Source organism: Dipodomys merriami, unplaced genomic scaffold (assembly GCF_024711535.1).
Source record: "Dipodomys merriami isolate MVZ:Mamm:240054 unplaced genomic scaffold, mDipMer1.0.p SCAF_42, whole genome shotgun sequence".
Lineage (NCBI taxonomy): Eukaryota > Metazoa > Chordata > Mammalia > Rodentia > Heteromyidae > Dipodomys > Dipodomys merriami.
The window spans coordinates 3,027,084-3,054,261 of NW_027205826.1; the positions used below are offsets into that span (position 1 = coordinate 3,027,084).

Consider the following 27,178-nt stretch of genomic DNA (forward strand, 5'->3'; position numbering starts at 1 on the left):
TAAAAATGGAGGTGGGGAGACAAGATTGGGAGGGATTTGGGAGTAAAAGTTCTCACCCCTCACTCCTTGATCCCTCACACACAGTACAAGGGCCAGGCACCATTGGGTCACACCTGAAATCTTAGCTACTCACAAGGCGGAGATGTGAAGATGGAGACAACCCAGACAGGGGCTGGGAAGGTGGCTCAGTGGTAGAGTGCTTGACTTGCGTGCATGGAGCCCTGGGTTCGACTCCTCAGCACCACATAAACAGAAAAAGCTGGAAGTGGCGCTGTGGCTCAAGTGGTAGAGCGCTAGCCTTGAGCTAAAGAGCTAAGGGACAGCGCCCAGGCCCAGAGTTCAGGCCCCATGACCGGACCCCCTCCCAAAAAAAAAAAAAAAAAAAACCTCTTAAAACACAACTAATCAGCAAAAAGCCAGAAGTGGAGCTGTGGCTCAAGTGGTAGAGCATGAGCAAAAAAAAACCTACGTGTGAAAGACCTTGAGTTCAATTCCTAGTACTCATGTACAAAAGTGCACACACACACACACACACACACACACACACACACACACACACACACACACACACACGAGTTACAGGGTCTGAAGCTGAGCGAAGATTCTAAGGTTTCCATGAGGTCTCAGAACCACCAAAGAAGCTGCCCCCCTCCTTCCCCAGGAGACGTCCCAAGTACATGCTACCCCCTCCCCCAAAACCCTGCTCTGTCCACTCCAGAATGAAACACCTCAAGGAGAAATTCTACCACTGAGCCAAGTGGTGGAATTCTGGAACACTCTGTGGGGTCTGGTCTGGCTTGGGTGCCCACTGCTTTGCCTTAGGGGAAGTCTCCCCAATGATGGGTATAATTTCCTCTTCAGAGTGGATCATTAACTTTACTAAGAGCCCTTGTTTTGTACCCGCAGGCTCTGGGGCTGGCTGGGGTTGGAAATGTGGAGGTGTTTGCCACTGGGGTGGTGGGGCGGAGACCCCAGCCACGGCAGAGACAGCCTTTCCCACGGACTTCCACACGCTTGGCTGGGCAGACGGGCTGGTGGAGGCCTGCGGGGGGACGGAGCTTCCTGTGGGGGGAGTAGTTTAATCAACTAGATTGGGATCTGCCGCCCCGCAGGATGGAATCACGGGTGGTGGGAGATGTGGGATAGGTACCCCGGGAGCCTAGGCTGGGGCCTTCGGGTCTCAGCCCTGTAGTCTTGGGTCTGAGATCGGCCTGGCTTCCTCAGCCCTGGAGGAAACCAGAATCTAGATAGGATCTCCCCTTCCTCCTCCCCCGCTGTGCCATCTCTCTGTCTGGGCCCCTGGGGAGGGAGGCCCGGAGAGAAGCCACCTGGTCCAAGCCATTCCCAGACTTCCAAGCCTTAAGGGTTTTCGGGGGGAGGCAAGCCCCCCCAGTTTGGAGTGACAAGAATTGGCCTGGAAACCAAGCCACCCAGGGCCTTGGCTGGGGTGGAGGATGGGTCATAGGGTAGAGCCTCACAGCCGGAACCTCCCCTCTCTGGAGGCCACTTGGCCGGTCCAGCTTGAGTCCTGCTTTATTGATCGGCCTTCTGAGCAAGTGGGTGGCATGTGGCTAGGCTTCGGGGCGCTGCTTGAGCGTGACAGAAGCCCCGCTGCTGACCATGACAGCAGGGTAGAGAGGCTCCAAGAAGGAGGCCAGGAAGTGGTAGAGGAGGCTGACGCCGCCGGCCACCCCGTAGAAGGACAGGCAGCCGGCGGCGCAGTCCAGAGACACGCCGAGCGTGCGGTGGTAGGCGCCGTGCAGCACGGTCTGCGTGTTGTTGTGCCACACGGAGAACTTGAGCGAGTCCCACTCCAGGCACCAGGAGTAGGGGTTGCGGCCGAGCAGGTAGAAGATGCTGCGGCAGGTGCGGCTGCTGGGAGCCAGGCTGCGGCGGTAGGTGACCCCCAGGCACATCCACGAGTTGGACACCTCGGCTTCCCAGTAGTGGCGGCCTTCCGACAGGCCGCGGGAGCACAGCACCTGGGGCCACTGCTTGAAGCCAGGTATGGGGCCGCCCGGGGGCGAGGGGTCCAGGACCACGCCCAGATTCAGTACTGAATTTGTCTCCTTGAACAAGAACAGATCTTCACTGGCCGAGGAGGGGTCAAAGCTCAGGTTGCAGTAACCTAAAAGGGTACAAGGGGCGGTGGGGGAGAGGGGCGGGAATTGGGGTTGAGCCAGGGTCAGATATGGGGAAGAGGTAAGCTCCCCAACTTTAGAGGACATTACCTAAAGGATCTGTTTGGTCCCTTGTCTGATTTGCTCCACCCGAGGGGAGAGAAAGGTTGAGGCTAGGAACTCTTTACACCTGCCTCCCCCAAGAACCTAACTTTCTCTCCTGTTTCGTGTCAGTACTGGACTTGAACTCAAGACCTTGTACTCTCAACTTGGTTTTCTTTCTTTCCTTCTTTCTTTCTTTCTTTTTTTTTTTTTTTTGTCGGTTGTGGGGCTTGAACTCTGGGCCTGGGCACTGTCCCTCAGCTCTTCAGCTCAAGGCAAGCACTCTACCACTTGAGCCACAGCGCCACTTCTGGCTTTTTTCTTTTTGCTTATGTGGTGCTGAGGAATCGAACCCAGGGCCTCATGCATGCTAGGTCAGCACTCTACCACTGAGCCACCTTCCGAGTCCATCACTTGGTTTTATTCTCTCGAGTGTCACTGACTTTTCTGGCTTTGAACTAGGGTCCTCAAAATCTCAGCCTCCTGAGTAGCTATGATGACCAGCACTGGGGGAGATTGAAGGGTTCCTGGAGAAGGTGACCCAGAAGGGGACCTCAAAGACAACACAACCTTGACTCGCAAGATCTCAGAGAAACCACAGAACCCAACCTGGAAGAGACTCATTGGAGAACTTAGGGCAGAAGAAGAAATGATCAGAGCTCATCCAAGCTGGCATGGCTAAAAGCCCAAGGGGGTTAGCCCACGCCAAATGGAGGACAGAGCCCACCATGCAACACAAGATAGAGAGAGCCAGGCACCAGTGGCTCACGCCTATAATCCCGGCTACTCAGGAGGCTGAGATCTGAGGATCGCAGGTCCTAGCCAACCCTGGGGCAGGAACATCCATGAGACTCATCTCTAATTAACCACCAAAAAGCCTGAAATGGAACTGTGGCTCAAGTGGTAGAGTGTTGGCTTTGAGCACAAAAGGTCTGGGACAGGGCCTAGGCCCCAAGTTCAAGCCCCAGGTCTAGACTAAAACAAAAACAATACAAAGAGATAAAGAGAGACACAGCAGACTTGGGCAGGGTGGTACACAGTCTCCTACCTACTCCTAACCAGTGCCCTGGGCCCAGAAAAGTTCTTTTGAGATGTCCCAGTCTGGAGGGAGAGGTTAGGTAAGGGAGACCAGGCATTTCCTTGGAGGCCCTGGCCTAAGGGCAGTCATGGGGCCTGAACTCAGCCTGGGCACTGACCCTCAGCGCTTCAGCTCAAGGCTAGCACTCTACCACTTGAGCCACAGCGCCCCTTGCGGCCTTTTCTGTTTATGTGGTGCTGAGGAATGGAATCCAGGGCCTCATGCATGTGAGGTGGGTACTGTACCGCTGAGCCACCTTTCCGGCTCCCCCCTGTTCCCCTCCCTGTTCCTTGAGGCCGCACTAGTAGGGAGGACTCACACTGGAGGAGCTCTTTCTTGTCCACAGCCGGAGGCAGCACATCATAGGAGTTCATCTTAATGCCTGCAGGAGATGGGAGGACTTTGCTGAGCACCCCTCTCACCAGCCCAGCGTCCTTCCGGAGAGGGGAGCGAGCACCCTGGAGGTTGCATCCCCGAGGAAGGTGCACACAGGCAGGCAGGGCTCCTACAAGCACCACCCACCCCAGGGATGCGAGCCGCAGCTGGCAGGGACTGACCCTTCTGAAGGAGCTGGTTGAGGAAGCTGAGCCCTTTGTCCTTCAGCTGGGTGCAGAGCTCGGCCAGTGTCTCGGGCAGCTGCAGGAAGCTCTGTGTCTCCTCATAGTTGGTGCCCACCAGGGGCTCTAAGAACGCAGGGAGGTGTTTCAGCCTAGGGAACTCCTGGCACGTGGGGAGGGGAAGATTGGTGCCAGCGTTAGTCACCGCCCTGGCAGATGCCAAGGGTTTCCTCTGATGCTAGAGGCTCAGAACCACAAGCAGGTAGGAGACTTGCCCATTTTCTTTTTCTTTTTATGGGTTGTGGGGCTTGAACTCTGGGCCTGGGCGCTGTCCCTCAGCTCTTCAGCCCAAGGCCAGCATTCTACCATTTGAGCCATGGCGCCACTTCTGGTTTTCTGGTGGTTTGTTGGAGATAAGAGTCTCATGGACTTTACTTTCCAAGCTGGCTTTGAACTGGGATCCTCAGATCTCAGCCTCCTGAGTAGCTAGGATGACAGGCGTGAGCCACTGGTGCCCGGCTGTGAGACTCTTATCTCCAATAAACCACAAAAAAACTGGAGGTGATGCTGTGGCTCAAGTGGTAGAGTGCTAGCCTTGAGCTGAAGAGCTCAGGACAACGCCCAGGCTCAGAGTTCAAGTCCCATGACTAATAGAAAAAAAAAAAAATGTCCAGGGAGTTGAGAGCAACTTGAAAAAGAAAGTCTGAGTTGGACGCTGGTGGCTGTCACATGTAATCCCAGCTACTTAGGAGGCTGAGATGTGAGGCTTGTGGTTTGAAGCCAGCTGGGCAGGAAAGTCTTTTGAGACTCATCTCCAATTAGTCATAGAAAAAGTTGGAAGTGGTGCTGTGGGCTCAAGTGGTAGAGTGCTAGCCTTGAGCAAAAGGGAGCCCAGGGACAGTGCCCAGGCCCTGAGTTCAAGCCCAGAACCGGCAAAAAAAAAAAAAAAAAAAAAAAAAAGAGGTCTGAGCTGGGCACCAGTGGCTCACACCTGTAATTGTAGCTCCTCAGGAGGCTGAGATCTGAGGATTACAGTTTGAAGCCAACCCAGGCAGACAAATCCATTGAACTCAGGGCCTGGGCACTGTCCCTGAACCTCTCTGTGCTCAAGGCTAGCACTCTACCACAGCCTTGCTTCTGGCCTTTTCTGTTTATGTGATATTGAGGAATTGAACCCAGGGCGTCATGCATACTAGCAAACACTCTACCACTAAGTCACATCCCCAGCCCTCCTTAAGACTTTTATCTCCAATTAACCTGCAAAAAGCCAACATGGAGCTGTGGCTCAAGTGGTAGTGTGCCCATCTTGAGCAAGAAAGCTAAGTGAGGGTGCACACGCCCTAGAGTTCAAGCCCCAGCACACATACAAAAAGAAAGAAAAAGAAAGAAAGAAAGGTCCGCCTCGGCTAGGAGGGGCCCAGCCATAAAAAACCAAAAATAAAACAATGCTGCCACCTTCTGGCCAATTCTCCTGATACGCTAGCCATAGCTCCCATTTGCACCACCAACCAGACTGGGGCTGGGGAGGAAAAAAGATCTCAGTATGTAGATTGTCCTGGTCTCACTTCCAGCCCTGGTCTACGGGAGTCTGGAGAGAAATAGACCGTGCCAGATGCCTGGGTACACCCTAATTGTTCAGTGGAATGAAAGGCCTGGAAGAGGAAGGCTGGTTTCTATGGGACAGCGAGAAGCTGAGGGTGTGAGGTCTTGCCTGTAAGAACTGCTCATCCGTTCGGTTGTCGAGCAGCATGTGGAGCCACACACTGTCCCCTTCCAGCTTCATGAGCCGGCTGTGGTTCTGTTGAATGGCGCGGTCCAGCTTCCTCAGGGTGACAGCCTCTTCTTTCTCCACAAAATCCAAGACCTTTGTCTGCAGTTGTTTGATCTCATGGATGATGTCGGAGAAGCAGATGTTGACCTCATCACGAACTGTTTGGATCAGCTTCTGGGGTGGGTGCAGAGAGTCAGGACTGAGCTTCACTCCTGTTCTCTGCTATTTACCATCCAGAGCCAATCTGGGCATCCTATCTGTCTACCTGCCCCTCTCTCCTCCATATCATCTCCCCCCCCCCCGCCAGCCTAATGCAAGGCTCTGGGGCAGCCTGGGTCTGGGGTGGGGAATGGGTAGCCCTTACTGTGAGAAAGGCTACCCGCCCTTGGTGCTTCTGGCTGTCAGAAGCAATGATCAACATCTGGTTGTCCACGTTAGCCTGGACCTTCCGAACTTCCACCTGCAGGTGGGGTGGGGTAGAAGAGAGAGAGAAACCTTTGATTCAGAGAGGGAGCTCAGAGAATACACCAGACCAGAGAGGCAGAGCAGACACATCTGTCCAAACACAGAAGAGCTATATACCTTTTTTCATGTATCTGCTTGGCTTCAGTAAGAATGAGACCAAAGCAGAAAAGTAGAGCCCTTAGGTATACTCCTCTGTTTTGACTTCTCAACCCCTGAGAATCCCCTCCCCCCATTGACAGTGGAGGCCAGGCACACAGAAGGAATGCAATCACCTTCCCTCGTCTCCACCTCTTCCAGCCATGGTAATACAAAACAGAACAGCATTTTAAGTGCCTGTCTATGCTACTCTGATTGTAAATGGCTCCTGGGTTTCCTTCTTCGAGAAGAGCTTGCAGTGTGAAAATTGTCACTGTACTGTGTTGTGCTTAGTAATAAAACTGTCTTACCATGGACTACTGATCAGTGGCTTTGCCATGGAATCTAAAATGCCAAGAATGCCGGGCGCTGGTGGCTCACGCCTGTAATCCTAGCTACTCAGGAGGCTGAGATCTGAGGATCGCGGTTCAAAGCCAGCCCAGGCAGGAGAGACCGTGAGACTCCTATCTCCAATAAACCACCCGAAAACCGGAAGTGGCGCTGTAGCTCAAGTGGTAGAGCGCTCGCCTTGAGCTGAAGAGCTGAGGGACAGCGCCCAGGCTCAGAGTTCAAGCCCATGACCGACAAAAAATAAAAATAAAATAAAATAAAATAAAATGCCAAGAATTTTGCTGTAAAAAGCAAAAAAGACATGGCCCACACCTGTAATCCTAGGAGGCTAAGATGTGAGGATGGTGGTTCAAAGCCAGTCTGGGCAGGAAAGTATGAGACTTTTATCTCCAGTTAACCACCAAAAAGCCAGAATGGAGTTGTGGCTGGAGTGTCAGAGTGCTAGCCTTGAGCAAAGAAGCTCAGGAACAAAGCTCAGGCTCTGAGTTCATGCCCCAGGCCCGGCACAAAGAGAAAGGAAAAAAAAAAAAATGAAAGGAAGGAAGAAAAGCAATATAAGTAGGGCACAGGTGGCTCCTGCCTGTAATCTTAACTACTCAGGAGGCTGAGATCTGAGGATCATACTTCAAAGCCAGCCTGGGCACAAAAGTATGGAAGACTCTTATTTCCGATTAACCAGCAAAAAGCTGGAAGTGGAGCCGTGGCTCAAGTGGTCAAGTGATAGCCTGGAGTGAAAAAGCTAAAAGACAGTGCCCAGGCTCTGAGTTCAAGCCCTAGTACTGGCACCAAAATAAATTGTATATACACACAGTATACAATAATTTGAAAGTGGAGGAAAGAAGGGGAGGACATGTGTTTGCAATCATCATCATCATGATCATCATTTTTGTTGCCTGTCATGGGCCTTGAACTCAGGGCCTGGGGTACAGTCTGCGCTTCTTTGGCTCAAGATCTACCTCTTGAGCCACAGCACCACCTCGGGCTTCTTTCTGTGTTTGTGGTACTGAGGAATCGAACCCGTGGTTTCATGCACGCTAGCTTCCCCGCCCTGGTCAGTATTATTATTCTAGGCGGGGTCTTAACTTCGGGGCCTGCGCTACCCAGGGATCCAGCCCGCCCACCCCGCCCGCGGAAGCGTGATGGACAGCGGGGAGTGCCCGCCCCTTCCGGGGGCCGCGCCTACCTCCTTCGGGGAGTCCCCGCCCCTTCCGGGGGCCGCGCCCACCTCCTTGAGCGCGCGCTCCTCCGCCAGGGCCGCCGCGTCCTGGTTCTTGCTCTCCTCCATCTGGCAGGCCCCGCACACGCAGCTGCCTTCCGCGCGGCTGTACAGCCGGCGCAGCTTGCGGTGCTTCCGGCACAGGCGGGTCTTCAGGTCCCAGACGGGCTCCAGCAGCTGGTGGTCCTGAAACACCTGGTCTTCGAAGTGGCTCCGCAGGTGCTTCTCACACAGGGAGGCCACGCACTGCAAGCAGGACTTGACGGACCGCAGCTTCTGCGGGGAGCAAAAGTCACAGGGCACATCCCGGGGGCTCGCCAGGGCCCACAGGGGCCCCGACGCCTGGCCCTTGGCCTGGGTGAAGCAGGCCACCATCTCCCCGAGGACGACGTTCTTGCAGAGATTGGGCCTGATGGGGAAGCGCTGTCTACACTGGGGGCAGTAGTGAGTCTCGCCCACCGCAGCCTGGTGATCCCAGAAGTCTTGGAGGCAGGTCATACAGAAGTTGTGGCCACAGGCGGTGGTGATTGGGTTGCAGAGCACGTCGAGACAAATGGGACAGAGGACTTGGTCTCCCAGCATCCGGAGATTGCTATTGTTGCTTGTCAGGGCCTTCCCCGAGGAAGGTGTTCCAGGCCCCGGGGGAGGTGTTTCAGGCTGGGCAGGGAGCTGCGGACCTGGGACCTGGTCCTGGGCTGGCCCTGGAAAGACAGAGCAAAGCTGGACGGCAGCCGCATCTGGTGGGGCGCTGCTGCCTTCTATCTGCCTAGGGGATCCAGGGCTGTGCCTCCGTGGGACTGTATACCCTGGGAGTTGTGTTCTCCTTGTCCCATTTCTGAGTGCGAGAGAGGAGAAGCACAAAAAAGATCATGGTGGGGGGGAGGAGAGGGAAGGAGTCTGTGGCTCACACCTACAATCCTAGCTACTTAGGGAGGCTGAGATCTAAGGATCCAAGGTTTGAAGCCCAAGTAGGAAAGTTTTCTTTCATTAACCAACAAAAAGCTGGAAGTGGGGCTATATAGCTCAAGTGGTAGAGTACAAGTCTTGAGTGACAAAGCTAAAGGACAAAAACCAAACCCTGAGTTCAAGCCCCAGTACTGGTGTACACACACACACACACACACACACACACACACACACACACACACAAAGAGAGAGATAGACCAAAGGGGGGGGGGATCATGAAGAGGCAAAGGAAGTACTTCTTGACACTTGGAAGGAAAGATCACAAGAACTTACGGAAAAGCTTCTGCATGTCAGGGAGAGTTAGAGACTTCACTACCCTGTACCAGAAAGAAAAAAGAACTTCAAGTCATCAGGCACTGGCATCTTGCCCCAGCCATACTCACCAGATGCTGGGAAGATCTCCATCCGCCTTGAACCCCACCCCAAATGCATCATGGCTCCTGGGGGGGGGGCGGGGTGAGTCCTTCTCACCTTTCCCTGTGGTTGCTGTTTTGTGGTCTCCCTGTCAAGTTGGCTCCCCTCCTTAAAGACCACTGTACTTTTGCTCCCTGAGGTCACAATTCAAATGCAGCCACCCCCTCATTTGGCTTGTGATGTCAGCAGGGCAAAGGTGGGCTTGCTTTGGTGCTGATACTCCTGCTGGTGCACAGGCCAATTGTGTTCCAGAACCTTTATCCCAGGAAATGAGGAAGCCACTGGAAGGCAGAGCCACTACAGCTGACTTAATGGCCTCTCATATTTCTGACTAGAGGGGGAAACGGCAGGATCATGGGCTCCTTTATTTCCTCTGGACCCTGGTTCTTTTGTGAATCAACAGGGATGTTGAGGTAAATGGCAGATCGAGGCTCCTCCTTCTTTTTTTTGGTCAGTCGGGGGCTTGAACTCTGGGCCTGGGCGCTGTCCCTCAACCCTTCAGCCCAAGGCAAGTGCCCTACCACTTGAGCCACTGAAAGTAGTGACTTCCCATTTTCTGGTGGCTTATTGGAAATAAGAGTCTCATGGACTTTCCTGCCCAGACTGGCTTTGTACTGTGATCTTCAGATCTCAGCCTCCTGAGTAACTAGGATTACAGGTGTGAGCCAAAGGCACTCAGCTTTGAGGCTCCTTCTTGACCTAAAGTAAGATGGTTCTGTGTTAGGCATAGTAGCTTGTGCCTCTCTGATCCCAGCTACTCAGGAGGCAGAGATCAGGAGGATCAAGGTTCAAACTTAGTCTGGATGAAAAGTCAGTGAGACATTCCCCCCATCACAATAAGCTTAGGAGTAGTGGTGTGTACTTATCATTTCAGCTATGTGAGAAACATTAAGTAGGAAGATCAAAGTCCAGGCTGGCCTTGGGGGCAGAAAAAAAAAAAAAAAAAAAACTCTTCTTGAAAAAATAAAGTAAGCTGGGTGCTGGTGGCTCACACCTGTAATCCTAGCTACTCAGGAGGCTGAGATCTGAAGATTTTGGTATAAAGCCAGATCAGGCAGGAAAGTCTGTGAGACTCTTTATCTCCAATAAACCACCAGAAAACCGGAAGTGGCGCTGTGGCACAAGTGGTAGAGTGCCTTGAGCTGCCTTGAGCTGAAGAGTTCAAGCCCCACAACCAACCAAAAAAACAAAAACAACAGACTAATACACATCCAAATAGCTGTGTGTCACCAGGCAAATCACCTATCATTTTGTCATGTTTCTTCATCTCAAACATGGGAGTGACAATAACTCAGGAGGTTGCTGTGGTGACTAAATGTGGTTCAGATTTCAGAACTTGATGGCCACTGCTTTCTGCTATCAGGCAAGTGTCCACAGGGCTGTGAGGATGTAATCAGAAATGTCTAAAGAAGCAAGCACTAAATCTGTGCTCATACCCAGACCATTCTCTCAGAGACAGCTTTAGGGAGCCCTTCCCAGGTGACTCCTCTGACTCAATCTACTCTCCCAAGTTAAACCAAGTCCATTCCACTTTCCTCATCCTCACCTGCCCATCACTCCGGGCTCCTCCTCCTAGCACGCGGTATAAATCCTGGTCTACCTTCTGAGGTTCAGCAGTCTCTTTGTTGCCACTCTTCTTGCGTTCTGCACTCCTCTTTAGCTGTGACAGAAGCTTCCTGGCTGCCTCTCTGGTCTACCATAAGGCTTGGAGACTCAGCCCTAGGATTTCAGGGCTAGCATAGCTGCAGATGTGGACCACCTGGCTGTGTAAGTACCGTTGGGCTCTAGCCCTGGGATACAGGAGGCAGGCCAGAGCAAGTCTAGAGGACAGAGAGTACAGGCCTCCTTGCTCCTGCTGGTCATGTTCTTTTCCACCTTCAGAGTCAAGTTCAAGAGTGCCCTGCCACCATCCATGCTCTTCCTTTGCATATAAGCGCTTGTCAGCAGTTCACCTCAATTGAGCAAAATGGACATTTTATTTAAAATTTTATTATAAAGGTGATGTACAGAGGGGTTACCATTTTATAAGGGGTACATTTTTTGGAACAATGTTACTAGCTCCCTCATTTTCTACCCCCCCCCCAAAAATGGGCATTTTATAAAGAATGTTTTACTCCTTGATTTGCTAACATGTGCAAGGTTATCAGAACAGTACTCCTTCTGCCAGAGTGCTGAGGTTACAGGCAGATTATTCTTTTTCTCTTTTTCTGGTCAATCATGGGGCTTGAACTCTGGGCCTAGGCGCTGTCCCTCAGCTCTTCAGCTCAAGGCTAGCGCTCTACCACCTGAGCCACAGTGCCACCTCCAGTTTTCTGGTGGTTTATTGGACCTTCCTGCCTTGGCTAGCTTTGAACGGTGATCCTCAGATCTCAGCCTCCTGAGTAGCAAGGATTACAGGTGTGAGCCACTGGCACCTGGCTAGTCTTACTTTTCTTAACTCATTCTTCCATGCACACACCACCTGGTCACCTCTTTTCTTCCCTGCTCCTCCCTGGTCATCTAAGGTCTCCACACACGGCCCATCTGTCCCGCCTTCTGTCCCTCAGTACTTTCTGGGCCTTTCGAATTTAGTGAAGTGGAAGGAATAAGGACGGCATATGTCTGGCAATTTCAGCAGGAGCAGCAATGGCGCTGTGTGAGGTACTCTTGAGGAGGGGGGGTGGGAAGGCCAGCCTGGGAAATGAGCGGGGCAGGGCCAGGGCACGCTGGGAGCCAACAGTGTGGCACAAATACCTGAGGTCCAGGACTCATATTTGTTTTATATCTTTATTGACAAAAAAAAGTCACAGCATTTCAAACTTTGTTCAGACACATGAACAGTAACAAGGGCACCCAAGAGTAACAGGCATGGTCCCAAAGGTCTGGGTCAAAGGCCATGTTGGAGGGTGTGCGCATCCCTTCAGCCTTATTCCCTCAACCTCACTCTTCCCCCCACATTTGGCTGACCCCAGAGAGAAACGGCACAGCAGATTGTGCGGAGATGAAGTCCTGTTAGAGGAGGCTGGGCCCACACGGCCAAGTCGGGGCCAGGTTCCGAGGAGAGAGGGGACAGCAGCACTCTGGGGCCCAGCCAGCATCACCTAGACCCAGGCTTGGGCAGAGAAAAGGGCAGAAAGATGCTCCCACTTGGCAGTCCCCGGGGGCAGCCCTCCCTCTGCAGTGACCTGCCTGGGAAGAAATACTGAGTGAAACACTCCTCAGAAGCCTTAGAAACGAGTCACCCCAGACTACAGGCCTCATCTGACACAGGGCTGCGGTGAGGATGGGAACTTGTCACAGTCCTCTGGGAGACCAGAAACGCCAGGGATACGTTTTGTTTCCCAGAGACCGACTTGACGTTCAGCAGCACTCCAAAGCGCTCTAGACGCTTAACTGAAGTAACAGTGCATCCGCCAGGCCTTTGCTGTCTGCACTCCAGCCTCTCCTCCCCTTCTCGCTGAACTTGGTGGTAGAACTGGGGTTGGGGTCACAAGCTGGCCTGGCTGGAGCCCGGCAGTTCGACGCCGTTAGGTAGAGGGACAAAGGCCTATAGCAGAGTGAGGAGGCTCAAAGCCCCAAAGTGCTGCTCTTCCTAGTCTGACCTCACCTGCTCTGTCCAAAGTCCTCTGTCCTATGGATAGAGCAACTCTTCCTGCATTTCTACTTCTTTCCACCACAGCCAAGCTTGTTTTCCTGAAAGACAGGCCTGGACAGAGCCCTGCGACCCCGCAGAAGAGGTGACGGGGGCTCCTGCAGCAGGAGGCTCATCTACTGTTGTACCTGTGCAAACACTTCTGTACTCACACTGTGATGGCACGCAGGTGCAAACACGCTCACAATTCTATGCCACGCTACAGACACACAGAAAGGACAAAGTGAGAATGTGCAAGAAAAATGAACCCAGCTGGGCATGGTCAGCCAGGTGCTTAAAACACTTCCGGCAGAGTGGACAGATGTCGCTTGAACCCCTGGTGAGCAGCTGGGTGTTGGGACTGCAGAGAACCTGGGCATTGAAGGCACCCAGGGTACCGGGCAGTGCCAGGCCAGAGCCAGCTTTTACAGATGCTCTTTCTTGGGGTCCCCTGCCCTGCTCCACATGTATGCCATTTGGCTCCAAGCTGTCCAGGGGAAATGGCAGTGTCTCTGGCCCTGCCTTCTACAACTGCTCACAAAGACAGGGAAGCTCAGAGATGCACAGACCAGCTCTGCAGTTACCACCCCTGGGGGTTTGGGGCACTCAGGATCACCCACCCAGCAGCCCCCAGGCAGGGCTGGCACAGTCACCAGGGCTGGTGCAGCAAGGCTGGAAACCAGGAGACATACAGTGCTGCCCTGCAGTCAGGGCATGTTCAGGGACAATCACGAAACAGGACTATTAGCTACAAGAGGACAACATTTGGCAACTTGCGCACGTCAAGCCACCAGAGGGTCAGTCCACAAGGTCCTCTGACGACGGAAGATGGTCAATGGGTAAGAAGCAGTCATGCCCACTGCCTGGCTCCTTCATCTGTCCAACGTGGTTCGGGATGCCACCACCTCAAACCTCCCCTCGGGAGCAGGCAGGCCACGTGGGGCCAGCCACTGGGGCACACGGGGCAAAATCTCTTGGAGGGGCCACCGCCCTCCCCTGCTTTGGAGGCTCTCTTTAAAGGAATGTGGGTCTTCCAGCAACAATATCTGCTCCCCCACACCTCAGTTTGGCACACTGAAGCTGGAGCTCTGCATCTCTCACCCCCTTCTGTGGCTGCCTAAGAGGGGAAGAGTGGTCCAAAGGGGCTGCCAACACCCAGGCTGGGCACCAGAGACCTGGCTCCGCCAGGGACAGCGCTCCCTTCCTTGCTCTGGCTTCCTTGGCATTCTAGGCTATTTCCAAGGAGCTGGCCTTCATCTCCTTCCTTCAGATCCCTGAAAGGCTCCAACTGGGGACCCAGCCCAGCTGCCATTGTAAAAGTCTGTCATATGTTGGCTAAGAAAACAAAAGCAGGTTTCTGGAAAGCTCATCTGCAGCCAGAGGTGCATCTGCCTTCGGCGGGGTGGGGAATCCTTTGGTTCGGACCAGAACACCTCTCCCCTGGGGGCCAGGCTTGGCTGTGCTTCGCAGTAGCTCGGTTACTGTACAGGTGCAAGATTTCATGTCACAGAACTGCTCTGCTAGATCACTCTCCTTCCCCTCAGGATTCTGAAATATGCGACTCTCAGGTTACATCCGAGACCCCCTCTCCTGAAGAATCTGGAAGTGGAAGAGCAGGGAGAAGGCTGAGGGAAGGAAAGGTCCACACGAGCTGAGGGCATGGCTTGGCAACAGAGCCAGGTGCTGCTTCCCTCACTGCACTGGAACAAGGAAGTGCTTAAAAGATTCAAATCAAAGCCGGGCACCAGTGGCTCATGCCTGTCATCCTAGCTACTCAGGAGGCTGAGATCTGAGGATCACAGTTCGAAGCCAGCCCAGGCACAAAAGTCCATGAGACTTTTTTTTTTTTTGGGGGGGGGTTGGTTGTAGGGCTTGAACTCTGGGCCTGAACGCTGTCCCCCAGCTCTTCAGCTCAAGGCTAGTGCTCTACCACTTGAGCTACAGCGCCACTTCCGGTTTTCTGGTGGTTTATTGGAGATGGGAGTCTCACGGTCTCTCCTGCCCGGGCTGGCTTTGAACCGCAATCCTCAGATCTCAGCCTCCTGAGTAGCTAGGATTACAGGTGTGAGCCACCAGCGCCCGGCTTCATAGCAAATATTCTAATTGCAGTAGAATGAAGTTTGAAATCCATCAGGAAACCTGGGTACTGTGGCTCAAGCCTGTGATCCTAGATACTGAAGACTGGGGAATTGTGATATGAGGCCAATTTGGGCCAAAGAAGTGAATGAGATCCCATCTCCATCAATGGTTGGGCACAGTAGTATGCACTTATCATTCTAGTAATCTTAGAACAAATAGAGGATCACAGACCAGGCTTGCCTGGGCATAGAGCAAGGCTATTATCTCAAAAATAAGCAATGCTGAAGTGGAGGTGTGGTTCAAAAGAGAGAGCACCAGCCTTGAGTGGACAAAGCCAAGTAAGAGCACAAGGCTTTGAGTTTAAGCCCCAGTTCTGGCACAAAGCAAGCATGCAAACAAACAAATCATAATAATAAAATAATAATGCAAAAAGGGTTTGCAGAGTATCTTATGTGCTGACTAGCAAGTGTGAGGCCCAGTATTCAAATGCCATTCAGTACTGCCAATAAATATTAAAATATTAAATAATAAAAATGGTTGAACAAAGAGATGACCCTGCCTAGCTACTTCCACAGGCATCTGTGAGTACGTGGCCCTGGGTCAGCCGAAGCAGCACGGCAGGCGGAGCCCCTGCCACACTGAGCGCCTGACTGCAGAAGGCCTGCCTGCTAAACACAGCAGGCCCTGAAGTCTGTGTACTGTTGGGCCTGCTTTCCCACGCTACAGGACCAGGCCAAGGTCACCACTGACAGATAGTTCAGAAGCGTGTGTGGGACACAGTGGAGGAGAAGGTAACAGCCTAAGACAACTTCAACTCTCTCCTCTAAGGCCCTGAAAAGAACAAAGGTGGACACTTTCCCCTTCTCTCTGGGTAGCCATCATCATCGCCATGAAGCCTTTCTTTTGCTGACTTGACAGAGGCTGGAGAATCCACCCTGGCAAACCCGTGGCTGCTCTGAGCCCTGGCACAGGAGGGAAGCGCACAGTGGGCTGTAGGGGCAGGGCAGAGGAGCAGCTCTGAACACAAGCTGGGGAAGCTGAGGGTCCCACCACCCCTGGACTCTGTGGTCCAGGCTGGCCCTCAACTCTCTGGAGTCTCAGGAGTGGGCCTGGCTTTTTCTTTCTTACCTTTGCCTTTTCACTCGGCTCTATGACAATGCCGTTGGTAGAATTATTTAGTTCTCTGGAGACGACACAGAGGAATTCTGCCTGGTCCTCATTTCCATAGTTATAGGAGGAGCCGATGCTGATTAGCTGACAAAAGAAGAAAATGGTAACCATGTAAACAGTGGACTTCTAACAGTCAAGCGTGCTGGGCACTGGTGGCTCACGCCTGTAATCCTAGCTACTCAGGAGGCTGAGATCTGAGGATAGCAGTTCAAAGCTAGCCCAGGCAGAAAACTCTTCAGGAGACCCTTATCTCCAATAAACTACTTAAAAACTGGAAGTGGCACTGTGGTTCAAGTAGTAGAGTGCTATCCTTGAGCACAAAAAGGCTCAAAGACAATGCCCAGGACCTGAGTTAAAGCCCCACAACTGACAGGAAAAAAAGAAAAAGAAAAAAGAAATATTCAAGTGCCTCATAAATCACATGCCCTCTGACTGGACTTGATAATTTTTTGTCTGGAAGAGGAAGAACTCTCTGCTGAGCCAGGGGAGTAATGGCCCCTGCTGTTCATCAAGACACCAAGAGTGAGGCTTCCCTAAGAAGAAAAGCTGGAGTCCCACCCTTGCCCCTTACCCAAGCTTTGAAATCACAAAGCAGCAGTGAGCAGCATACAATCACTCTCCCTCTGCAGGTCTCTAAATGAGCATGGACATCTGCTTCAGCCAAAACAGAACTGGCTCATCAGAAAGCAGAAGTCTGAGACAAGAGACTGTGGCGCAAGGTGGAAGGTTCTACGTGAACCAAACGGCGTGTGCTGCTAGTACTCGTAACTCTTGGAGAATGGAATTCAGAATTGAGTTCTAAAGGGAGAAGCTGAGTCAGAGAGCAAGGGCTTCCTCCCAGGCAGGCAAGGCCTCAAGTAGGAAGACCCCAGCTGTATGATTAGAGGGGGGGGCCCCCACCCTGCTGTATGATTAGAGGGACCCCTTGCCCCTCTGTGTGACCGGGAGGGCACCTCACCAACCCCCATGCCCAACCTTGTCCATGCCATAAAAGCATGGTCCTCCATGGGGTGTCCTCACATGGGAAAACAACGTAAGAGCTGGGGTGCAGCACAGTGACAGAGCATGCGCCCACCAGCTCACCTGAGGCCCTGGGCCCCATTCTCAGCATATTCTTTGCTTCAGGGAAAAATGTTTCTGGGGTGGAGACCAATCAACTCTAGGCCGTGCTTTGCGGGCACAGGGGCAGGACTGCCGCAGAAGGCAGGCGGGGAACAGTCCAGCACTGCTCTGAGGACAGACGTGGGCGGCATGGGAACTGTAACCTAACAGTAATTCCACAAACTCCAACTTTTATCTTTGTGGGTGAGTTTATGGTGACAGTTTAGCTGGCCTCTTCAACTCTTTACAGCAACTGGCACAATCCATGTAAAATATTTTCCCAATAGCCACTCAGCCTTCTTGTAACTTTGAAGAGAAACAATCCTGCCACCTAGTGGAAGAAGAGAGCAACGCCCAGACTCAGTTGGCTTGGTTCTGGCCGGGGAGAATGATGGGAGGGGAAGTGGCACTGTGTAGAGCACTCACCCTGAGCTGAAAAGCTCAGGGACAGTGCCCAGGCCCAGAGTTCAGGCCCCACAACTAACCAAAAACAAAACAAAACAAAACACCACATAACAACAACTTGTGAAAAAAAAATAATGATGGGGGGGGGAACCACACTCTGGTTCTTGCTGACCCCTCCCAGTAAAAGTTTAAGGTGGCTGGTTTACATATCAGAATTCAAAATCTCTCCCTGGGGCTTGTTGTTGAATCTGTCTTCTTTAGGGACTCATTCTAGAATATGCCAACAAAATACTTGTGGGAAGGAAAAGCAAAAGGAGGGCTTTCTGGCCACAGACCAGCACTGTCAAGTTCAAACTCTGGATGCAAACAAAGCTGGTGGATGTGGCCCGTCTCTCCGCCGCCATCACATGCTACTGGACGAGTGAACACCAGTGGCTCTCTCTTCCCGCCCCTCCCAGGGTACTGACTGGCTGGTGATGGTGGAGCTGTGCCCTCCCCTCCCCACGATGAAGTCCTGCCTAGGGTTGCTGCTCTTTGAAATGTTTACCTGCTCAAATTTCCAGCCGTCAGACATGGTGGAGACCATCTGTGTGAGCTCCTCCTCTTGACACTGCAGGACCCTGTACACGTGCTTCACGGGGCCCTGCAACAAACACACAGGCTAAGAAGAGCAACGCTAAGAACACGATCATTTACTCTCTCTGCCCACCCACATGCCTCCTCCACAAACAGCACTGTGGCTTCCCAATGATCGCTCAGCCAAGGGTCCAAGAACACAGATCAGTGGGCAAAATAATTCTGAACTTTGGAAGGCTGAATTACATATGAGCAATCATGTTAACAAACTCGGATTGCATCATTTCACCAATTAGTTTGCATGAAACAGTCACATTTTTTCTGAAGTAGTTTATATCTGATTTATATCTTAAAGTGAATGTTATGTATTGATTTCCCCCCTTATCTTCCCTGTTCATCATGGGACCTGAACTCTGGGCCTGGGTGCTGTCCCTCAGCTCTTCAGCTCAAGGCTAGTACTCTACTACTTGAGCCACAGTGCCACTTCCAGCTTTTTCTGCTTATGTGGTGCTGAGGAATCAAACCCGGGGCCTCATGCATGCAAGGCAGAGTCTCACTAAGCCACCTTTCCCAGCTCCATATATTGATTTTTATCTACACTGATATGAATGGTAATAGGAATAACATCAATATGTTAAATTTATCAAAGAGGAAGCATACTATGTACAAATACCCAAGGTATTTTTACCTCTGCTGATGCTACCTAAGAGTGCTTCAGGGTTAAACATTAGCATTCCTGTCACAGAAATACGGTATAATAAAATATAAATATTAGGGTTTTGCCTCATCCTAAGCAGAGTTCTTTAAACCTTTGGAATTTCCTAATAAGAGAATCTTGGTAGGTGTGATTGTATCTGCCTGTAATCTCAGCACTAAGGAGGCTGAGGCAGGAGGATTGTGAGTTCAAGGCCAACTCTTAACTACATAGTGAGACCTAGTCTCACTTTAAAACAAAGCATTGATCAAGATGTACTGTATTGGGACTGGGAAGTTGACTCAGTGGTAGAGCGCTTGCCTTGCATGCCTGAGGCCCTGGGTTCGATTCCTCAGCACCACATAAGAAAAAAGCCGGAAGTGGCGCTGTGGCTCAAGTGGTAGAGCGCTAGCCTTGAGCTGAAGAGCTGAGGGACAGCTCCCAAGCCCATAGTTCAGGCCCCATGACCGGACCCCAAAAAAAAAAAAAAAAGATGTACTGTACTTATAAACTGATTTGTTCAACTGAAACCCCTTTGTACAACTACTAAAAGAAAAAAAAAGAAAGTCTTTTGAGGCTGTGTGTAGCTTAATCGCAAACTTTGTCTCAAAAAGCCTAAAAAATAAAAAGACAAATCCTCTGAAGTTTTCAGTGGTTCTATCACACACTTGGGAATTAACCAAAAGTTATATTACAAAGTTTAGAACATCGCAATGACCTATGACATCTGAGAGCTGCTACATTGCCAACTCTTTCTTTGCTTGCTATGAAAAGCACTTGCAGAACGTATTAATGGAGACAGCCAAGGAGCTGGAATAGTGGCAGCCACTAAGAGATAAGCAGCCCTCACAATAGAGTGGGCTATGACCCCTACATCTCGGGCTTTGAGCAACTTCAGACAAGCCAAAGGCAGTAATCTTTGAAAATCCAAACAGAGCCAACTTCTTAGAATGACCAGTGACAAGAGGAAGAGAAGTCCTTTGAACAAAATCAAATCCATTCCTCAGCGTTTCACTCAATGAAGAGGACAGATGGAAAGATCAATTAACATCAAAAAGGTCTTGACATTCCTACAACAAAAAAGCTTCCAACTGGGTCTGAGTCCATGAGCCTTCAGAACCTAGAGCACTAATTAAGTGAATTGCTGTGATCAAATAGACGCCTTATAATAATGCTCTCTAAGAATTAACTGATGGCAAAGAATGTACAATGTTCAGGTGCCATGATTTGAATGCTTTCAAATTATGTAATTGATAGTAACATCAAAATTTCTATGAAGCAATCCAGGTTTTCAGAATATGGAAAATTGAGATATAAGCTACCTTTCCACAATGTCGAAAGCATTAAGTGCCTATCGCAATAAAATATCCGTGGAAATATAAGACCCTGATGACCCTAGCTCATGGTTCCACATGGTAATCCACACATCAACACATGCTGATCTATGGACATCAGGTTTTCATGAGGTGTGAGGCTCTTAGTTCAATTCTAGTTCCCTTAAAAAAAAGTATGCCAAGCCAGGCGCTGGTGGCTCACGCCTGTAATCCTAGCTACTCAGGAGGCTGAGATCTGAGGATCGCGGTTCAAAGCCAGCCCGGGCAGGAGAGACCGTGAGACTCCTATCTCAAATAAACCACCAGAAAACCAGAAGTGGCGCTGTAGCTCAAGTGGTAGAGCGCTCGCCTTGAGCTGAAGAGCTGAAGGACAGCGCCCAGGCCCAGAGTTCAAGCCCCACGACCGACAAAATAAAAAAAAAAAAGTATGCCAGGGCTGGGAAGGTGGCTCAGTGGTAGAGTGCTTGCCTTGCATGCCTGAGGCCCTGGGTTCAATTCCTCAGCACCACATAAGCAAAAAGAAAAAAGCTGGAAGTGGCACTGTGGCTCAAGTGGTAGAGCCCTAGCCTTAAGCTGAAGAGCTGAGGGACAGCGCCCAGGCCCAGAGTTCAGGCCCCACGACCAGATCTTCCCCCTCCCCCCTCCCAAAAAAAAGTATGCCAGGCACTGGTGGCTAATCAGGAGGTTGAGATCTGAAGATCACAGCTCAAAGCCTGCCTAGGCAGAAAAATCTGTGACACACTTATCTCCAATCACCAAGAAGCTGGAGGAGCTGTGGCCCAAGTAGTAGAATACTAACTTTGAGCCCAAAAGCTTATGGCTAGCATCTAGGCCCTGAGTTCAAGCCCCAAAACTGGCACCAAAAAAAAAGTGTTCAGCAGTTGATCCTATGGTGGTTATTCAAATGCATGCTGAAGAACATGTGAAATAAGCCAAGTCCATCGATCATCTCCCCTTCCTCAACATAGACAGGAAACTCTGTTTCATTTCTACTGCTATGGCCACTGCGTTAATATAAAAATCCAGCCAGGCGCCCGTGGCTCACGCCTGTATTCCTAGCTACTCAGGAGGCTGAGATCTGAGAATCACAGTTCAAAGCCAGCCCAGGCAGGAAAGTCCGTGAGACTCTTATCTCCAATAAACCACTAGAAAACTGGAAGTAGCACTGTGGCTTAAGTGGTAGAGCACTCGCCTTGAGCTGAAGAGCTGAGGGACAGTGCCCAAGCCCAGAGTTCAAGCCCCACGACTGACCAAAAAAAAAAAAAAAAATCCAGACATGATAACAGACAAGAAGCCTGGTATTATATTTTCAGCAGCACAATTCACAGCAGGTTTCAGGAGGGTCACAGGAGATAAATGCCACATGATCACAGGCTAAAGGCTCATCCTGACAAAGGGCAGCCAAGAGATGGAAGCAAGACGTTGGGCTTCGTGTCAAAGGAGACACTCTGTCAAGGAGAACGGGCCTGGCGCCTAATGTGCCCAGCCTTGAGTTCCTCCCTCTACCGGGCAGCCAGCTCTGACAAGCTCTCCTTAGGGACACGGGCTCCTCAGCTTTCTGCTATTTCTCCTTCATATCTTAGCTCTAAACAACTCTGGCTGAGAATGTTCCATCTGTTCAGTTGGATTGACAGGGTTCTACCCTGACCTACAGATCTGAGGGGAAAGGGATTCTTTTCAAATCATACCCAGACAGACACACAGACAGAGGCACTGCAGATGTTTTTCCCATAGCAGTTCAAAACACCTTACCTGTGAAGTTCTGTTCTCATTGTCTCGTATCCTTTCCTTGACCAGCCGCACAAGAGATGCGATATTGTAAAACTCGGCTTCTTCCAGCACACCTAGAACAAGGACAAGACTGTAGTGAGACACTTGTGATTTCACCAGCAGTAAGATGGCTAAAAGTGTGTTTTTCAAGCACACATCTAGTCTCTCCCTGAGCACAGGGTTGGTCTGCTCTGCTCACTGTCTCCTCTGGCGCAGGCCCATTAGCTGCGGGTACCTTTTCCATATGTCACTTGGTTCCGGGAGCTAGTCACACTGGACACCTCCTGAGCTTGCAGTTTTTATCCAGTTGGCTCTAAAAAGGACTGGCAGACAGATGCATGGATACAGAATTATAGGGATCAAATTTAATAGGATACTTGTTATTTCGGCAATTTTCAAAGTCAATCAGGGCAGGGGATGTAGCTCAGGGCAATGCTTGCCTAATAGGCACAAGGCCCTAGGGTGGCCCAGCTAGAAAATAGATAACTAAATAATTTTTTAAAGGCAATAAATCATTGAAAGATTCTCATGCTAAATAAAATCAAAAACCTTGTATAGATCAAGCATGGGATGAATGCTCTTGTACCAGGAAAAATATTGTTGCCAAAAGGTAATTACTGCCAAGCACTGGTGGCTCATGCCTATAATCCTAGCTATTCAGGAGGCTGAAGTCTGAGGATCGCAGTTCAAAGCCAGCCTGGGCAGGAAAATGTGTGGGTTTTTTAATTTTTGTTTTTGTTTTTGGTGGATTATGGGGCTTGAACTCTGGGCCTGGGCACTGTCCCTCAGCTCTTTAGCTCAAGGCTAGTGCTCTACCACTTGAGCCATAGCACCACTTCTGGTTTTCTGGTGGTTCACTGGAGATAAGAGTCTCACGGACTTTCCTGCGTGGGCTAGCTTTGCACCTCGATCCTCAGATCTCAGCCTCCTGATTAGGATTACAGGTGTGAGCCATCAGCACCTGGCAATTATTATTACCTTTGTATGAGTTTGGAGTGTTTGAACTAAGCCTCAAGCTTCTGGGCAGGCACTATTACCAAGTGAGCCACACCTCCAGTCCCTTTTCATATTTCTTATTTTCAGGGTATTATCTTGCTTTATGTCTGGGCTAGCCTATGCTTGGACTAGCCTGGGCTTTGATAACTCCAACTTGTGCCTCTGAGTGTCAATACAGATGAAGGTGTGTGCCACCGTACTCAGCCTTTGTGCTTCCTGCCCCTGGAGCAGGGATAACTGATGTACATCACCAAGCCCAGCCACTGGTTGAGACAGTTTCAAGAATGTTTTCTGTTTGGCTGGGCTTGAACTGCAATCCTCCAAACCTCCCCTCCCAAGGAGCTACAACGATAGCCTTGAGCTACCTTACCTGACTGAGAGCAGGAATCAGAGTGAGAGCAAGAGGGAGAGAGAGCAACTCTGTTACCAGCTGAAATAGAGTTGTTTATTTCACTAATGAGGACAGCCACTGCAAGCTTTCTGGCTTAGAGCGATCACTCAGGGTGTCCTGGATCCAAGGAAAGGCCCCCATTTTCCACAGAAGGCCTCCAGGGACACCAAACCAAGCCTTTAGAAAGAGGACCAGACCCACTTACAGCCTAAACACTCTACAAACCAGTAATACACTTGACAATGTCCTGGAGAATGAATTAGGTCAGCTGCAAAAATGTACAGGGAAGCATGAGACCAGAGTCTTAAAAAGAAATGAGGCCAAGCCTTTATCTTTTTTTTTTTTTTTCAGTTGCAGATTCAAACTAAAATTGAAAACATAAATAACCAGATGGCAGAGAGTAGTGCTTCAGGCAATAGCCATTCACCACCGGCACATAAACAGATAGATGTAAGTAAAGATAGATGTTGACAGCCAGGCGCTGGTGGCTCACGCCTGTAATCCTAGCTACTCAGGAGGCTGAGATCTGAGGATTGTGGTTCAAAGCCAGCCCTGGCAGGACAGTCCATAAGACTCCTATTTCCAATAAACCACCAGAAAACTGGAAGTAGCACTGTGGCTCAAGTGGTAGAGTGCTATCCTTGAACTGAAAAGCTGAGGGACAGCGCCCAGGTCCAGAGTTCAAGCCCCATAACTGACCAAAAAAAAAAAAAAAAGAAGATAGATGTTGACAACTGTGCAGGTTTGAATGAAAACTACTAAAGCTGTCTGCAAAGCAAGCTACCCATCTTCCTTCTCATCGCGGAAGCTGAGTAGGCCTAGTGGATCTTTCCTCAACACAATTCTTTTAAGTCAAGCCTAGGTAATTGACAGCTCCCTGTCCATTTTCTTTTTTGCCGGTTATGGACCTGAACTTGGGCCTGGGCGCTGTCCCTCAGCTCTTCAGCTCAAGGCTAGCGCTTGAGCCACAGCGACACCTCCGGCTTTTTCTGTTTATGTGGTGCTGAGGAATGGAACCCAGGGCCTCATGCATGCAAGGCAAGCGCTCTACCACTGAGCCACCTTCCCAGCCTTCCCTGTCCATTTTCATAAACCTGTATGACCCACCTGCACAGGAGCCTATAAAATTTCAAATTAAACTCAAGGCTGCGAGATAGCTTAATTGACGTGAATTTTGAAAAGGCCCAGGGCAAATGGTTCTTACCTTCTTCTGCCAACTCCTTAGTAATGATGAGTTTCCCGTGGCGGAGGTAGTTTAGGATAGGACCGAAGTAGGTGGGGTCTCTGTCAATCAGATACGCTCCAGTCTCATCCTGCCAACCAAGCACAAGGAGTCATTGTGAAGCTTTCAGGAGCATTTTAAAACTGAGTACTGTTCTCGTCTTTGCCAGTGCCCTGAGACAACAATTCATTCCACCAACTAAGTTTTTTAGTTAAGCCTGGTGTGGTGGCATAAGGCTATAATGCCAGCACTTAGGGTGGCTGAGGCAGGAAGATACCGAGTTAATTGACCTAATTCATTCTCCAGTTTGTCAGGTGACAAGTGGTCTGTCAAGTGGTAGCCAGTCTGGGTTACGTAGTGAGACCTTGTCTCAAAAAAACAAAAACAAAGCAAATAAACCTCTATATAGTGTATGCAGATGGCTCATGCCTGTAATTCTAGTTACCCAGGAGGCTGAGATGTGAGGATTAAAGTTTGAAATCAGTCCAGGCAGGAAAAATCTGTGAAACTCATCTCTAATTAGCTACCAAGAAGCCTGAATTGAAGTGTGGCTCAAGTGGTAGAACTCTAGGCTAAGAAGAGTGCCCAGGCCCTGATTTAAGCCTCAGTATTGGCACATGCATGAACAACAAGCACACACATGTACGCATACATCACCACCACACACACACATACATAGACACAAAGATAAGTTTTATTACACATTTGCTTATTGCAAACTCTGAACCCAGAAGATAGCTTTTGGCATCTTGTGCTTTAAGATCATCTTAGGTCAGGTGTCAGATGCACAGTCATACCCAGATTATTTACTGGCTTAAATTTCTATGATCTTTGGACAACTACCAACATTTTTGTGGTTGCTGGATTCAGGCTATGAGAAGGAAGAAAATGCCACGGCTGTGTGTTTTAGATCTGTGCTTCAGATAGATATTTTTCTATTGCCCCTGGACCTCATTCCTAATTCTAAGAAAACCTGTGTTCAATTGGCAACCCTCCTTGAGTTCAAGGCCAGTGGGAGTCTGCACTGCCAGCTGTAATCTTACACACCCTAGCTCTGTGCCCAGAGGAAGCGTGGTACTGCCAGGACTTGGCTCTGAGCAGCTTTAATCCTACTCATCTTTACAGTAAAAGGAACATGAAGAAACTGGCTTATAGAGCCATAAGGAAGATCTAGAGTATACAAAAATAATTCCTTCATCAAAATGGGTTCTGGAATCGTGTGTGTGTGTGTGTGTGTGTGTTTGTGTGTGTGTGTTGGTCCTGGGACTTTAGGGTCTGAGAGCTATTCCTGAGGTTTTGTGCTCAAAGATAGCCCTCTACCACTTGAGCCACACCTCCACTTTCAACTTTTGGATGGTTAACTGGAGATAAGAATTTCACAGACATTCCCGTTCCATTTGGCTTCAAACCGGTGAGCCTCAGATCTCAGCTCCCTGACTAGCTAGGATTACAGGTGTGTGCCCTCCAGCACCTGGCTTTAATACCATCTATTAAGAGATGAATAGATGAAATTGATAAATGTATACGCAGCCCTGGCTGTGTCTTCAGATAACCTAAGGATGAACCTGCATACGTTGAAATGGCTTGTCTTTTCACTTCTTTATCCTTTGGTATCTCGCCCAACAACATTCCCAGGTCCTCATTTTCCCCAGCTCTTGGCAGGTCAGCTTATATGTGTAGCGGGCAAATGTCACCTTTTTCCCAAGGACGCATTTGATCGCAAATACAGACCTAAACACTGACTGCTATCGCATACACATCCCGGGACCAGAACTTTGGGAAAGCCGGGTGCTTTCACAGGCAGCACGTCGTTATCTGACCCAGGCTTGGACTCAACTTTGTATAGGGGTTCAAGAGGAAATCTGAGAGAAAGCTACAAAGATGCCTTCGCTCACCCTGACCCAGTTCTGGATGCATCTGGTACGGGCAGTGAGGGGCTGAAGAAAAAGCCAGGGGAAAAATTCACTCATGCAGACCTGGGAGGCTGGGGACGAGGGGCAGAGAATTTGGGAGAGGGGTGTGGATGGGGTGGCCCTTCGCGGGTGGACAGGGAGGGGTCAGACGGAAAGCCGGGGCGTGCCTGAGGGTGGGGGGGAGGGGTCCTGGACTCCCGATGCCAGAGGTGGGGGGGGCAGAGGGTCAGGGTCGCGGCCTGAGGGTCGGTCTGGCGACGAGGAGGAAGGAGGGGGTCGGCAGGGCCGGGGGCGCGCCCGAGGGCGGGGCGCACCTTATCCGAGTCCAGCTCCGGGTCCTCCTGGCAGCAGAGGCGGCAGAGGAAGGACTTGGGCTCCCGGCCCAGGGTCTGTCGGGTGGTCACGAAGTAGGTGCCGCCCACGTTCAGCCGGACCCAGCGGGCCGCGCCGCCGCCCCCGGCCCGCTCGGGGGGCCCCGGCCCCGGCTCCAGGGGCTGCGCGATGGCCGCGGGCTGGCGGCCGTGCCCGCGGGGCGCGGGGCCCGTCGGGCGAGGGCTGGGGGGTCCGCGGCCCGGGCCGCTCCCGTCGCCCGCCCCGCTCCCGCCGCCCCCTCCCAGCCCCGCCATCGCCGGGTCCAGCTGCAGCTCCGCCATCTTGGGCCACCGCCGCCGCCGCCGCCGCCGCCGCTGCCCGCGCACCGCCGGGCCGGCCCATTTCTCGGCAGGGAGAGCCGGGCCGGCCC

The 27,178-nt window shown here is 51.1% G+C and overlaps 2 protein-coding genes across 2 annotated transcripts; both read right to left on the reverse strand.

Moving 5' to 3' along the window:
- Positions 1-1,517: 1,517 nt before the first annotated feature.
- On the reverse strand, positions 1,518-9,290 carry LOC138807487 (E3 ubiquitin-protein ligase TRIM65-like). The gene is made up of 8 exons (XM_069993276.1): positions 9,233-9,290; positions 9,035-9,078; positions 7,805-8,496; positions 5,993-6,088; positions 5,569-5,802; positions 3,858-4,020; positions 3,620-3,682; positions 1,518-2,128 (listed from the first exon to the last, which is right to left on the reverse strand). Exons 2-8 carry the CDS (start codon positions 9,048-9,050, stop codon positions 1,572-1,574), a joined length of 1,821 nt encoding a protein of 606 aa, XP_069849377.1. The 5' UTR covers positions 9,051-9,078; positions 9,233-9,290; the 3' UTR covers positions 1,518-1,571.
- Positions 9,291-11,911: 2,621 nt separating this feature from the next.
- Kctd2 (potassium channel tetramerization domain containing 2) lies at positions 11,912-27,097 on the reverse strand. Its single transcript, XM_069993055.1, has 6 exons — positions 26,751-27,097; positions 24,506-24,614; positions 21,897-21,988; positions 18,088-18,183; positions 15,993-16,118; positions 11,912-14,384 (listed from the first exon to the last, which is right to left on the reverse strand). The coding sequence occupies exons 1-6, from the start codon at positions 27,087-27,089 to the stop codon at positions 14,355-14,357; spliced, it is 792 nt and encodes a 263-aa protein (XP_069849156.1). The 5' UTR covers positions 27,090-27,097; the 3' UTR covers positions 11,912-14,354.
- Between the last annotated feature and the right edge of the window lie 81 nt (positions 27,098-27,178).